Here is a 14,350-nt window from a genome sequence, read left to right as displayed (position 1 = left end):
TTTTCAAGTTTCAGGTACCTTTTCAGCTAATTTTGTCAAATAGAGCCTTAATTTTTGTATTATTTAATTTTTATGGGTTCATGTCAACCCAATTATTTAAAGGGTTATCCTCTTTTATAGGTATGATTTACTCAATCATAGACATGAAAGACCATTATACCCCTTTCATTTAGCAAAAAATAAAATAAAAAGAATAAACAATCCAATGTAAGCCTCCCTCCCTTCCCCTACTCTATCACTACTCTGCCGCCACCACCAGCACCACCGACCGACACCACCCAGACGACCTCTCCACGTCACCATCATGCATCAGCCCTCCCCTTAGTCCCTTACCAGTTACCACCCAGCCACCACCTTCCCCATAAATCTTATAATTCATAACTCTAATTTTATCCGTTTTAATTGAATTTACACTCTAATTTGATATAAAAAATGATGTAAAGTAAGAATTATGAATTATTACTTGATTAGTATAAGATTAAAATTATAATTGAGTTACTTGATAACGATTTGATTATTTTTTAACAGAAAGAGAAGGAGAAAGAATTTGATTACTTTTTCTTTCTAAGGAAGGACAAGGCATGAAAAATTTATGAAAAAGTATATGCAAAAAGTAAAACCCATCCTTAAAAAAGTAATTAACTACGTTTAGGTGGTATTTGACCAAGCTTTAAAACTGTTTTTGTAACTGAAAAAGTAGTAGCTAGGTCAAACACCCTATATTATGGAGTTTTAAAGCAGCTTTTAAAAAGTCAAAAAGTAATAACTTACCCTCAAAAGTAGAAGTAGGTATTTTCTACTTTTACTTCTACTTCTACTTTTCACATAAAGTGCCAAAAATTCATTACTAATGTGCTTTTTTTTTTCATTGCTAAACATTACTGATATTAAGAAGTAATGGTCTTTTGGAAAAAAAAAAAGCACATTTTTTTTCGCACCAAAAAAAATGTGTTTTTTTTTTTCAGAAGACCATTACTTCTTTATATCAGTTGGTTTTGCTTCAGACGGGTTAATTTGGTTTGAAATAATAAGATGAGATTTTGTAACCATTTTACAGTCAAATGTGACCACTATTGAAAAACAAGTTATCATAAGCGGTAACACTGGTTGTATCATTGTGATTGTTGGGTTTGTGTCTTGGGCCTTTATTAGGTCATTCTGTATTAGGTTTAGAGAGTATTATATAAACTCTCTAATGCTCTACCTAGCAGTTATGCTTATCATACCGTCTGAATCTGTAATCTGAAAACTCCTCACATATCAATAAAACTCTCTCCCTTCTGCCCTGTGGACGTAGCTAACACACCGTTAGTGAACCACGTAAATCTGTGCGTTTGTCTCTTTATTGTTCTTTATTTGTTCTTTCTTGCTTCTGTTATAACAGTGATTACATTTCACCATAAAATGATCACATATGACGAAAAATGACCGTCTGAAACAAGAATTTGTGTCTTTACAATCCTTGTTGTAACTCTACTTTTTCTCTTCTCTGCTTGGCCAAACTTATACTCCGTAGAAGTCTTGCATCGTGAGACCGTCTTACGGTGTGAGATCGTCTTATAATTTGTGCTATAATTTGTGAGACCGTTTTACATATAAGTAATCACTAAAACTTGGGAGAGACGGTCTCTCACTAAGTTATTGAGAGACCAATCTTTCGTACCCTTTTATTTGTATTTCGTACCCTTTTTATTGTTGATCGTGACATAGTAATTTCGTACCTATTTACATAATAAATGTACCCATTTTTATCATTAATCATGATTTGTACCTATTTTAGTACCACTTTTTCTTAAAATTGTACAATGGTCTTTCAATAAAGCTTATTAAGAGACCGTCTCTCAGGACTCATAAGTAATATAGTTAACAAAAAAATCTCCCCTAATAGTTCGATTATTACTCCTTTCGCGCAATATTTGTTCACCAATTTCTGAATTTTGCGATTGCGATTATGCCGAAGGTACGGCACGACAGGGCGTGGGTTTCTGAACGACCAACGATCCGACCAAAGGTAATTTCTTCCCTTTAATTTCATACTCTTTTGATTGTTTCCTGCTCTCTTAATTCTTTCTATTTGTTTATTTTCGCTTTGTAGTACGTAGTGTTAGGGTTAATATTAATTAATCTGATTTGGGGAAAATCCGGTATACTAGTTTTGTTTGGTTACATAATTATTGGTTGTATGATCGCTGTTGAAATATGTTGGTGGGGGTTGCGGCGAACCAAGTGTCGTAATATTTAAAAGAGACGGACCAGTAATGCAATACTAGTGGAATATTAGAAGGGGGCGTATTAGTAATGCAATAAGTGACCCTTTTTTTTTGTTTTTAATTTTTTATAGCCAAATTGGACGCCGGAGGAAGATGAGAAATTGTTGGAACTCAAGCCAAAGTTGTTACACGGCAAATGGGAAAAGTTATCCATTGAATTAGGTCACACCCCTTATGATTGCGTCGAGCGTTGGACAGAACTCACTCAAATGGATGATACAACAATCATGAAGGTATGCTTTTTAATTTAGCCGTCCCTACTTTTCTTCATCTTCTGCCCGTTGTTCAATATTCTACTGCATATTATGTGAAATAGAAAGAACAGTATGAAATTGAGGTTATTACAATCTTATTGCGTTGTCTCTTTTGTTTGCAAATGTAACCGCTCTATGTTTTAAATTTTTAGCATTAGCATTTGAACGACCATCTGAACTTTTGTCATATATTGTTTTTTATGTTTGCATTTTTTTCACCTAAAGGAGTGGAATATTTTCATCAAAAAAAGGAGTGGAGGATGATTTGTTAGTGCTTCGTTTTCATCAACTAAAAATAAGGTGTTGAAGAATTGAGCATGTGTTTTGTAGCATAGCAATCTTATTTTTCATTGAGGCAAACTTTACCCGAGTTGGTTGAATAATATTGATGTTGAGACTTGGAAAACCAAGAATCTCTGGAAGATTACCTTTTTTGTTGGATTACTGACTTACTGTAATATCTGTAAACATGGAAGATTACCTTTCTGCTCAGCTGGGTTTTTAGTTTGATGCTCTATGCTCACAAAATTTGACAAAAAATCAATCTATGTACCTTCAGGAAACTCTACGGGTCAAAGATGAAGAATTGCAGAATTTAGCTCGTGAGCTACGAGCATGGGATTCTACAATAATGGAATTAGCAGAAAAGTTATCTGAAACTGCTCAAGCTGCAGAGGCTGCAGCTCATACAATGGATGATCAAAGGAGAGTTGCTTTTGCCGAAAAAGAGCAGTTGAAACAGAGTTTTGAGAAACAGTTGGAATCTACTGCGACCAAGGTACTATTGATTGTGCATTCGTTAAAATTGTGTTCGTTTTCTTGTGTTAATGAGATTAATGAAACCAATGGAAATATGTTTCTATAATCTCTTTCCGATAGTCTTCTGCAATTTCTTACTCGACTTACCTTTACCGTGTAAAATGTAACTCCCTCCTGAAGTTTGATAATGGGATGGATACTTCTTGAATATGTAGTTGAGAGAGTGTGAAGAAAAAGCTGTGGAACTAAGTAAAGAAAAAGATCAGCTGGTTAAGCAGAGAGACTCGGCTATTCAGGAGGCATATTTATGGAGAACTGAGCTGGGCAAGGCTAGAGACCGTGTTGTGATTTTGGAAGCAGCTGTCGTGAGAGCTGAGGAGAAGACCAGAAATGCAGAAATAGATGCTGAGACCAAAATCAAGGAAGCTGCAGAAAGAGAGTCCGCGGCTTTACTAGAAAAGAAAGACCTTGTGACATACGTTAATGCATTGCAAGCGAAGCTTCAGAGGTAACGATCTTGGCCATCATTGATAATATGTCCGTTCATTCAGCTAATTCTAAATTCTAGGATTCTTACTGAATTTGTTCGAAACTTAAGTCAGCGTAGTAGAACTAGTGAAGTTTAAAGTGGAATCGTCACATATCTCAGGACACCAAAGTATTCTACTTTAGTTATCATATTTGGGATTTCCTTTTGCGTTATGTCAACACTCTTATGTCCTTTAATTCAAACGTAACAGCCAGCAGCAGATGGAAACTAAGGAAATGTGTGAGAAGACAGAATCTCCTTCTGATATGAGTGATACCCGTTCGCTAACCAAACATGTCGACTCATCAGACGAAAACGTGGACAAACCATGTTTAAGCGTCTCAAAATCAGTTCCAATCACGGAGGATGGCGATCTCCGCATATCAGAAGGAAGTCAAGGCATTGTCCACCCAACCGATGATAATCAATGGAACGATATTCAGGCTACAGAGTCAACTATCTCAGATGTCAGAGAAGTTGCTACCGATGATAGACCCGCATAAGCCAGGAGGCGCTTTACATCAGTATTGACTATTGACCTTCTAATCACTGTGAGACTGTAATATATGAACTTACGTGATCTGTCTAGTTTAGGTTTTCTGGTTAAAAAATACTCATATCATGTTGAGCATTTAGTTGATACAAATTGATTTTTTTGGTTGCTCGATCTTTTTTCGGGACTTAAGATACGTGTGAGTGACTGTGTGTGCCGCCTTCTTAATTTTTTTTTTTGACAATCGGGTTACAAGATCTACATTTTAATAGCACGCTTAGCCATTAGCCGATACTTGTCCTTGAGTTTCAATAATTCATTTACATACTTGACTCGATGAATAAAGCTTTGAAATATTCACTTTGCACATAAGTAGGAGATAAGAATATTTTGTTTATAAAATTTTGCTTAATTTGACATAAAAATTGTGCCTAATTGAGCATGCATTTTCATGATAGAAATGATGATTATACCATATCGATTTTTTTTTTGGTAAAACGAAGGAATTGAGGTAGAATAATGACAAGTAGTGTTTTACTCGTCGGTATATACTTCTATTTATCGTTGTCAAAAAAAAAATACTTCTATTTCAACCTACTAATACTTCTATTAATTCGGCTAACTTCTTACGATTAGGTTCTTGCCCTTTTCTCTTCTCTATTTTCTTTCTTTATATCTTTCTTTCTTTATTCTGGTCTTGTGGTATCGATCTGCAAAACCCTAATGTCGGCCTTGGGTGATACAGGGCGTCGGCATGGGAAGCAAGACTATGAGGGCAACGGAGGAAGTTCGATAGGATGATTTTGTGTGTGACGTTGGGGATGATGATACGGAGCAGCAACGGTCAGAATTGATGGTGGTAGGGAAACTTTGGGCGTCGAAGGCTATTAACATACGCGCCGCCATCGATACTATGATAAAACTGTGGAACTCGAAGGGAGCGATAATAGGTAATGTGATTGATGCGAAAGAGAAAATCTTTGTTTTCCGGTTTTCGAATGACAAGGATAAGGGTAAGGTGATTGAGGGCCAGCCTTGGCACTTCGATAAATATGGCCGGTGCCTTAACGACCCAAGTGATCAGGGGAAGATGACAGACACCCCTCTATTTCATCTTCCAGTTTGGGTATGGGTCTACGACTTACCTGTTAGGGGGAGATCGAATGAAGCAAATCTACAACATCTTGGGATGCCGTTGGGGTCCTATGTTAGCTTCGATAACTTGCCACATCCGGAGATCGAGAGAGCTGTTCGCATTAGGGTAGTTTTGGACGTGAGGAAGCCGATGAAACCGTATATTACAATTCACACGCCTGATGGGGTGTCCAATGATTTTAAGGTGAAATATGAGCGGATGCCAACGTTTTGCTATGGATGTGGTGTGCTAGGACATGGGGGAGAAGGAATGTGACGATAGTCCGTATGAAGAGAGCGAACTTCGTTATGGTGAATGGATGCGGGCATCGCCTTGGAAAGTCACCAAGACAGTGGCTGAGAGTCCATGTGTGGTGGCTAAGGCTCTCACACCGAGGTTTAAGGCGGAGCAAAAGAGAAGGGAACAGGAGGATATAGGGCGCATGATTGAAAAATTAAATAAAATATTTGTCTCATATAAAGCCAGGGCACAGGTGGAGACGTTTGGTTCTATGCGAGGTGGGACTGAAGTAGGTGGGGCAAAAGGGGGGTCTGAATGATGGGCACGGAGGTGAAGTAGGGGTGGAGGAGAATATGACAGCACGGAAGGAGAGGGGGTGTGTGTAGTTGGGGGCCAAGGGGAGGGGTTTGTAGAGGGGAGGGAGAGTGCTGGGGTTAGGGTGTTTTATTTGGTCTGAAATTTGGTATATAGATAGAAGGGAGTGTCAGGTAGGTCGTAGTTATGTTGTTTTTTGTACTTGTTTGTTGTAAGTGGTGGTTTGAGGTGAGTGAATTGACCCAAAAAAAAATCCTACTTTGACATTCTTTTGAATGTTTTTTACCTCCAACTTAACTTCCCTTGAACCACCACTTGCAACCAACAACCACCACAAACAACACAACTAACACTACAGTAATTCCAGTCTCGGGCGACCAAAATAAGCTACTGAAAATAATGGTCGCCAAAATAGCGACCGAGAAATAATTCGGGCGACTGATTTTCATCGCCATTTTGGCGACTGCTATTTTCCGTACAATAATTGCATGTGGCGACTGAAATATAGACAAGGGCGACTGAATTTCGGTCGCCATTTCACACGCCTTTTTATTTTGCCCAAATTAGATCCCACCTCTCCCACATAACCTTATATTCTCTTTCATTTCATTTCATTTCATTTATTATCAAAAAAGTACTCTATTCCACCACTTGGTCAATCAAGGAGTTTATTCGAGTATTATTATTAATTATTTAGATACTCCGAGTCATGGGCTTCGCCCCATCCTTCAGGAGGATATTTTTGGGGTCGCTATTCCCAGTGTAATAACTAATAGTTAGTTTTCGGTGTTTTGCCCCTCATTCGTACCAAAAAAAAGTACTCTATACCCTCTTTCATTTCACTATCTCGTTCCTTCTTCTTCTTCTCTCAATTTTTTACTTTACTTTTTTTTTTTCTTGTTTATTAAATCTACCACTTTCTTCATCTTATTTTTACTTTACCATTTCTTCATCCTTTACCAAATCTTACCTAAACCTACAAAAATCTCAATTTCATCTGTTTTAATTTCAAAGTATTTTGGTCGACGACAAGCCGACAGCGCGGGACAAGCTGACGACGACAGAGGAAGGAGAAGAGGCGAGAAAGAAAGGGATGTAATTAGTTTTTTCGTGTCGGTAATTTGGTTTTTTGTGTTATTCGAATTGGTATTGTTGTTGGTAGTTTTATGTTAAGTTTGATTGTAATGGAATGAAAAGTTAATTTAATGTAAATGTAAATTTAAATTTGATATAGAAATGAGCAAATGTTTTTTTTACTAAATGTAAATTAATTGATGTTGTATAACCATGGTTTGTTTTCAAGCTTTTAATTGTAATGTAATCGTATAGAAATTTGCAGCGTGATTTTAGAGTAAAATTTGGAGCGAAATTGATTGTGTTGTTATTGTTGTTGTTGTTATTTCGAGAAGAATAGTGACGAAACAAAAAAATTGCAGCGTGATTTTCCAGATCTCGCACTTTTTTTTAAAAAAAAAAAAAAAAAAAAAAAAATTGGCGACTGATGACGTGGCAGTCGCCAAATTGGCGACGGAAATCGGTCGCCCGAGTCAATTTAGGCGACTACGCCTTGCGACTACTGAAGGGCGACTGCTTTCGGTCGCCAATTCACTTTTAACGACTAAAATCAGTCGCCTATTTTAGTCGCCCGAGACTGGAATTCTTGTAGTGTAAGACCTACATTGCACTCCACGCTACCTACATACCAAATTTCAGACCAAACAAAGCATCATAACCTTATTAAAAGATCCACTAAAAATCCCCGACCAGCCTTATTTTACACAGCAATAGATCTCACATAAGGCCACCTTTGACCATCGTGTTGATAACCCATGGAAAGCTTGTATTTCCACCTCTCCAACGAGTCTAAGAACACCTCAAACCAACATCGTTTACTATCCCAAACATCGATTGAAAGTTACCTCATTGCAAAATGTTAAGTCCATCATACAAAAAGTCGTGTTTGACAACAAAATATTTATTAAAACTTGTGTTTTACAAACTTTTTTTTTTAAAGGTGGTGTTTGGAAAAAAAAAACTTTTTTTTAAAGGTTTTGTTTGACAGAAAACACTTGATTATTTGTACTTTTTGAAAATTTGTAATTTGAAGTTTTGTATTGATTATATGTAATTTCTAGATGTTCATATATTGTAATTTCTGGATATTTCATATCCTATGTCTAGTGGGCAAGATTAGAAAAATCGTTGTATTATTTATGCAACACAATTGTGTAATATATGGTTTTGTGTAAATCTTTTGTATTGTAATTAAATAAGAGTAAGAGTTGGAGAGTTATGTGCGTAATTAATTATGTAAATGAATATAGGGTTTCTTTAAAAAAAAAAGTTGACTTTTAAATTCTTGAAATTCAGGACCCAAAAGCATCTGTATAAATGTCTTTACTTTTATAAAAAGGAGATTTTGTAGCATCAAAGTTAATAAAATGGTCGGAATGTGTTATTTAAGGGAATTTTTGTGACACATTTTCTGATAACTAATCCTTCTATCTCAAATTAATCATGTTTGTTCCATCAACCAATAATGTGAGAAGACTATTATTTCATTATATTAAATAACTTAAGTTAGAAATTTCAAAAGAACAAAAGTATCTAGTAAATATGAACTAATAACGAGCACAAATTTTCATTTAAGACGGACACTATTAGTTTTAAGTTTAAAATGGGCCAAATAGCTACCATTTATATAGATACAGTCGGTCTCATTATAGACGGATAGTAGCCCTCTCAAAAAACTAAAGTGTGAGGGCAAGTGGGGGTATCTATTTCCCACCCACTTGCACTACTCACTTTTATTTGTGAGAGGGGACTATCCGTCTATAACTATATATGGATAGTGTCCGTCTATAATGAGAATTTGTGATATAGATAAGAGAAAAATAAAATGCCTAGATATTAGCAAAATGTTTGTCGTTATCTATGCAAGTTGCATATATTTAATCCGTTTTAATCTTAAAACGGATAATATCATTTTTAGAAACTTATTGATACTACTGTCTTTTTTGAGGGAAAACGAGGGTAACTTATATTAGATCAATCTCCGCTAATGCCAAAATAGCATCCGGAAAGTTTTCAGAGTACACATATTCACCTACTACCGAACACAATCTAGCCACATTATGACCAACAATATTCCCCCCTCGCTTCACATGAGACCATACACAACTCGAAAAAGACCTTGTAAAGAAAATAACATCGGCAATACACGACCCTCGAATACTTCTGGTATCCCTGTTATTCTTCACGGCATCAATGATCGACTTCGCGTCACTCTCCATTATTACTTCTCTCGACCCCATCCTTGTTGCTAGTTCGATTCCAAAGTCCAAAGCCTTCGCCTTCGCTATCGCTGGTTCCCATTGAGCTCTGACCCGTCTACATCCTGCCACTACTACCTTCCCCTCTGCATCATGTCCCACCACCCCTAACCCAATCTCGCCATTGCTAAAAACAGCCGCGTCTGTGTTGTACTTGATCACACCGTCCATGGGACGCTTCCACGAACTTCCCTCACCCTGTGTTTGAGCTTAAGGACCCGTACTCAGCTCAGGTCTATAGTGTGCATAGTCCTCAACCATCCTAAGCATTCTCATTATCACCACCGCAGCATTTGGACACTCCTCACCAAAGGTCCTCAGATTTCTAACATACCAAATAGCCCACGCAATGGCCAAGAATCGTACCCCCTCCTCCCTGTGCAGTTTCATTGATCATCCTCAAAGCCTCCCACACCTCCCTAGTCCAGCCACACTCAAAGAGGGCATGTGTGACTGTCTCCTCTCCTGCATTACACAACCTACACAGCAAAACCATCCCACAATGCTGACGTACCAGGTTTGCTCGAACCCCAAGGATGTTAGCACAAGCACGCCATACAAAGTGTTGCAACTTTGACGGGGCCTGCAATCTCTAAATATGCTTCCATACCATCGCAACATTCTCCACCTCATTGAGCTCTGCCACTGGGGATGCTACCCTCATTGATACTACTGTCTTAAGTAAGAAATAAATACTTTATTCTCTTTACACGAGATCGTATTATGCTTAAGGGAGTTTAAACAACTCTTTTCTTACAATGTGATTTGTTTAATGAGCTTAAGATCAAATAAACTAACTAGTCTCCCTTAAAATAGTTTTAACCAAGACTAGAAAAATATCACCATTTTATGATAAAAAAAAATATTTGATAATAATTGATAAAAAAAAATTATAACTAAAAGTATCATTTTCTAACATAAATCGATAACCTGTTGGATTACTTTTTATTATGAAATATTCATATTTTATCGTAAAATGATAGAATTCTAATAAAATTTTATCCAATCTTAATTTCAGACTGGCCCAAACCAAATTGGCCCTACTTCAAAAACACGAGCCATTTTCTTAAGTTGACCTAACTAAAGCTAAACTTTGTCGTATTCACAGCTTCCATTGCTCATTTCTTTTTTTTGGTTACCCAAGGGAACACCCGAACACCCTGCAAACTCGGGGATCAGATAAGTCGTCAAGGTTGCCAGACGGCAGGTACGTCAACACTCTCATGTAGGGAGTCGAACCCGGGACCTCTCAATTCGTTGCCATTTTGCAACATTTTGAAGCACTCCCATGTTCCACTACACTCAAGCCACTTTGGTAAAACTAGTACGGTAGTTTTTATGCACTTTTCATTTATTTTTATTTACTTTCTCATTTGTTTTTTTAGCAAATGTTTGCATTGTTGTTGTGGTTGTGTTCGCGTGCATTTTAGCAAACTGGTATACTACTATTCGCTAGGGTTTTCAACGAAATGGGGGGAAATCGATTTTCCCGGAGGAATTGATGAGTTTTGAACAATAATTATGCTACATTAGGGAAGTAATTGAGTATGATGTCAAAATTTTGTGTTGATTTGGTAATTGATTATGTAAATTTTTGTCGAGGAAAAGAATGACAATTTTGATTGTAGAGACTGGAAATTCTGGGAGATTTTTATTGTGATTGTTTGTTGTGTTAGTAATCAATTAGTTAGAGTTTGATTGTTTGTTGTGTTGTTGCTGTTATTGCTTTAGAATTTGAATTTTGTTTTATGAATTAGCATGTGTAGATCTTGTATTTGAAATGTTTTGTTATTGATTGTTTATATACTTTGGTTATATTCATTTTTAGATTACCATGGTTAATAAGTTCGACTTCAACAGTGTAGAGCAATCGTGTGTGCCACTGTGCCTGTATCTACGAAATATGGTGATGGTTCCCGAATGTTAATTTTGACTTGTGGGCACAATTACAAGATTATTTTGACAAGGAAAAATAGGTGACATTCAACGTGAAACTTGAGCAATCGTGTTTTTAGCCTTTTTAATGAGTTTTAAAATACATGCAAGACAAGAAGAATTAGGGTTGCTAATAACTAAGATGGTGGGAATAAATTATAGTGCGGTGAAACTAACAGAACTGGAGCTATATAAAGGAATTTCTTTATACATGTCTTCACATGTGTTTGGAAATGTTCATATTTCAAATAACTCTGTTAGTATGTCACAACTCCTTGTTCCGGAAGTCATTTTTGGCTCAAAAGCCCGTGGTTTTGTGGAGTATGTCATAGTGTCAGGCAATGAATCATCCGGAGTTGCGGTCGTGGATTCGTTGGGGCAATTTGTTGCGGTACATGTGACTGCGGTTATGATGAAGGTGGACTACAGTAAACAATACAAGGATATTGTTGAGAAATATGAGCTTGAAACACTTGTGGCATAAGATATGGAGTACCTAAGTTTGAGGCTTTGAGGATGATCAATGATTTAGTACACTTTTATATTCTTCTATTTCAATGAAGTTAATGATTTGGATTTGAGCATATGGAATAAGCAAATGACGTATTAAATGTATTATAATAGGTTATCTAAAATGAAAAACGTTTTTAATAATCAATATGTATTTCGTCATAATATGTCATCAAAGTATATCTACGTTATGTATATATAGCCACAATTTACTAAACTTTTGCACGGATTGTCGATATTTTACCACGAATATTGTTACGATTGTTAGTGTTTTCCTACGATTATTGTTATTATTGTTGTTGTTGCTATATTTGATTTTGTTTTTCCTTTTTTTTATTCCCTCTGTGCTGGTAATTTGTCTATCTTTTATCGTTCTTTCATTAAAAACAATTACCTACGTAATTAATTCAATCTAAAAGAAATTTTCAAAATAAAATTTCTACATTTTTATTTGCAAACTATAATTCAATGTAGATTAAATAACGTTGTAGATGGTTTAAGTTATAATGCTACCCACCTATTGTAGATGGGTAATGAAAGAACATTGTGTGTAGTTGGGAGAGAGTGTGAAGAGAAAGTCAGGGAGATGCGTAAAGAAAAAGATCAACTAGTTAAACAAAAAGACTTGGCAATCAACTAGTCAAATATGACCTTTAGATAATTGCACCACTGAACCTTGTTCAATCTCCTACAATGCATAATCTGTTGATTGACTTTTTGTTTCTCTTTTGGGCATTCTTGATAACAGAAGTGCAAGTCAATTGGTTTCTGAAGCACATAAAGAGGCTGTAAATTCATTAAGTGGAAGCGGCAGTGCTCAACTTGGGATAGTTGCTGCAGATAACTCTGCACTCAGAGCAACGACGTAAAATGACGCAGCATGGTTAAGTCATTCTGATATTATGTAGGTCTTTTGAAACCCGTTTGTCTGACTTCTGATCCCGTTTAAAGTATACAAGCATGGTTAAGTCATTTTGAATTTCTGATATTATATAATCTTTATTGGTATGTGACTCAAACGTTAACGGTCTTCGATGTAAAGACACCACTGTATACTTGATTAGGTTACAAGTCTATATTTCAGTTTTGATCGTTAGATAATTGCATCACTGAACCGTACCAATCTCCGACAATACATAATCTGTCGAATGACTTTTTGTTTCTCTTTTTAACATTCTTGGTGACAGAAATGCAAGTCAGTTGGTTTCCAAAGCAGATAAAGAGGCTGAGAATTCAATAAGTGAAAGTGACTCTGCTCAACTTGGAACAGTTGCTGTGGCAAACTCGGCTGCACTGGAAGTAACGCCAGGAATTGACGCAGCTATGCCGATTTCTTTAAGGAACACATGGGAGTCAATGTTTAACGTACCCCTTGATGACCTAGCCAATGATACAGCAATCATAAAGGTATTGTCCATTGTGTTCTCTCATTTGTTACCAAATGTGACCACTATTATTTTTCCGGTTGATGATCATATGATATTTTTTCTGTAAATTGATTTTTTTTTCAATAAAGCACTGGAATATGATTTGTTTGTGCTCCGGTTTTCATACACCCACAACTCCACAAGAGGACGAGGTGTTGAGCATACTTTATGTGAAGTAGCAGACTTATTTTTCATCGAGGCAAACTTTAACCGTCTTGATCAAACAATATTGATGTTGAGACTGAGACAATCCGAGATCGGTTTTGACAATCTGTGAACTAAGTTCTGTGTTAGCTACATATATTTGATTCGTTTATAGTAAAGATAGAACACTACCTTTTTAGTGACTTGAAATTGAATTTCTTTCTTAAAATGTGGCTGTGAAATGCTTCTGGAATGTGTGTAGTTGAGAGTGTGTGAAGAGAAAGTCAGGGAGCTGCGTAAAGAAACAGATCAACTAGTTAAACAGAAAGACTTGGCAATTAAGGAGACTCATTTACGGAGAGCTGAACTAGGCAAGGTTAGAGGCCAGGTTGCATTTTTGGAAGCTGCTGTTGTGAGAGCTGAGGAGAAGCAAAGAAATGTAGAGATAGAAGTTGAGGCTAAAGTCAAGGAACAAAGAGAGGCGGAGAGTTTGCTAGAGAAGCAATTTCTGCTGGCATACATTTATGCATTGGAAGCTGAGTTTCAGAGGTAATGATCTAATTAGCAATGTGTCTTCTCAGGCTGTTTGGTATCTTTGATTCAGTTAACTCTAAATCAATCTTAAGAGTCTTGCTAAAGCAAAATATGTTTTTTGGCATTCAGTTATGGATATACAATTTTCTCTTACGAATAAGAAGAAGGGGTTCTTGTGGAAAACCAAAAAAAGATTTCGTCATAGTTTATGGTGAAGTTTGTGACACCCCGCGATAACGCGGAAAACATAACTTACAAATTCAAGCGGAATTTAGGAGATTTTTGAAAACTTTTCAAATTTAAAGCGCGGGTTCATTAAAATTCAAAACATAAATAAAGAATGTGGAAATAAAGATTAAATTATACAAACGTGATAGCCAAGGTGAGGGAAAATATATCCCTCGAATGACAATACAATAAAAGGTGAGTCTAAGAAATCCTAATAATCGGACTACAAGGCCAAATGCTCGCTA

General features: G+C 36.5%; 2 protein-coding genes across 2 annotated transcripts; both read left to right on the top strand.

The window, feature by feature from the left end:
- The first annotated feature begins 1,856 nt into the window (after positions 1–1,856).
- Positions 1,857–4,497, top strand: LOC141610783 (uncharacterized). The gene is made up of 5 exons (XM_074429044.1): positions 1,857–2,011; positions 2,342–2,503; positions 3,084–3,302; positions 3,499–3,791; positions 4,024–4,497. Exons 1-5 carry the CDS (start codon positions 1,952–1,954, stop codon positions 4,313–4,315), a joined length of 1,026 nt encoding a protein of 341 aa, XP_074285145.1. The 5' UTR covers positions 1,857–1,951; the 3' UTR covers positions 4,316–4,497.
- A 6,664-nt stretch (positions 4,498–11,161) lies between these two features.
- Positions 11,162–13,896, top strand: LOC141612796 (uncharacterized). Its single transcript, XM_074431547.1, has 4 exons — positions 11,162–11,217; positions 12,521–12,637; positions 12,960–13,179; positions 13,606–13,896. Exons 1-4 carry the CDS (start codon positions 11,162–11,164, stop codon positions 13,894–13,896), a joined length of 684 nt encoding a protein of 227 aa, XP_074287648.1.
- The last annotated feature ends 454 nt before the right edge of the window (positions 13,897–14,350 follow it).

Source organism: Silene latifolia, chromosome 11 (assembly GCF_048544455.1).
Source record: "Silene latifolia isolate original U9 population chromosome 11, ASM4854445v1, whole genome shotgun sequence".
NCBI lineage: Eukaryota > Viridiplantae > Streptophyta > Magnoliopsida > Caryophyllales > Caryophyllaceae > Silene > Silene latifolia.
The sequence above is the reverse complement of the archived record's forward strand: the minus strand, read 5'-3'. Positions and strand labels throughout refer to the sequence as shown.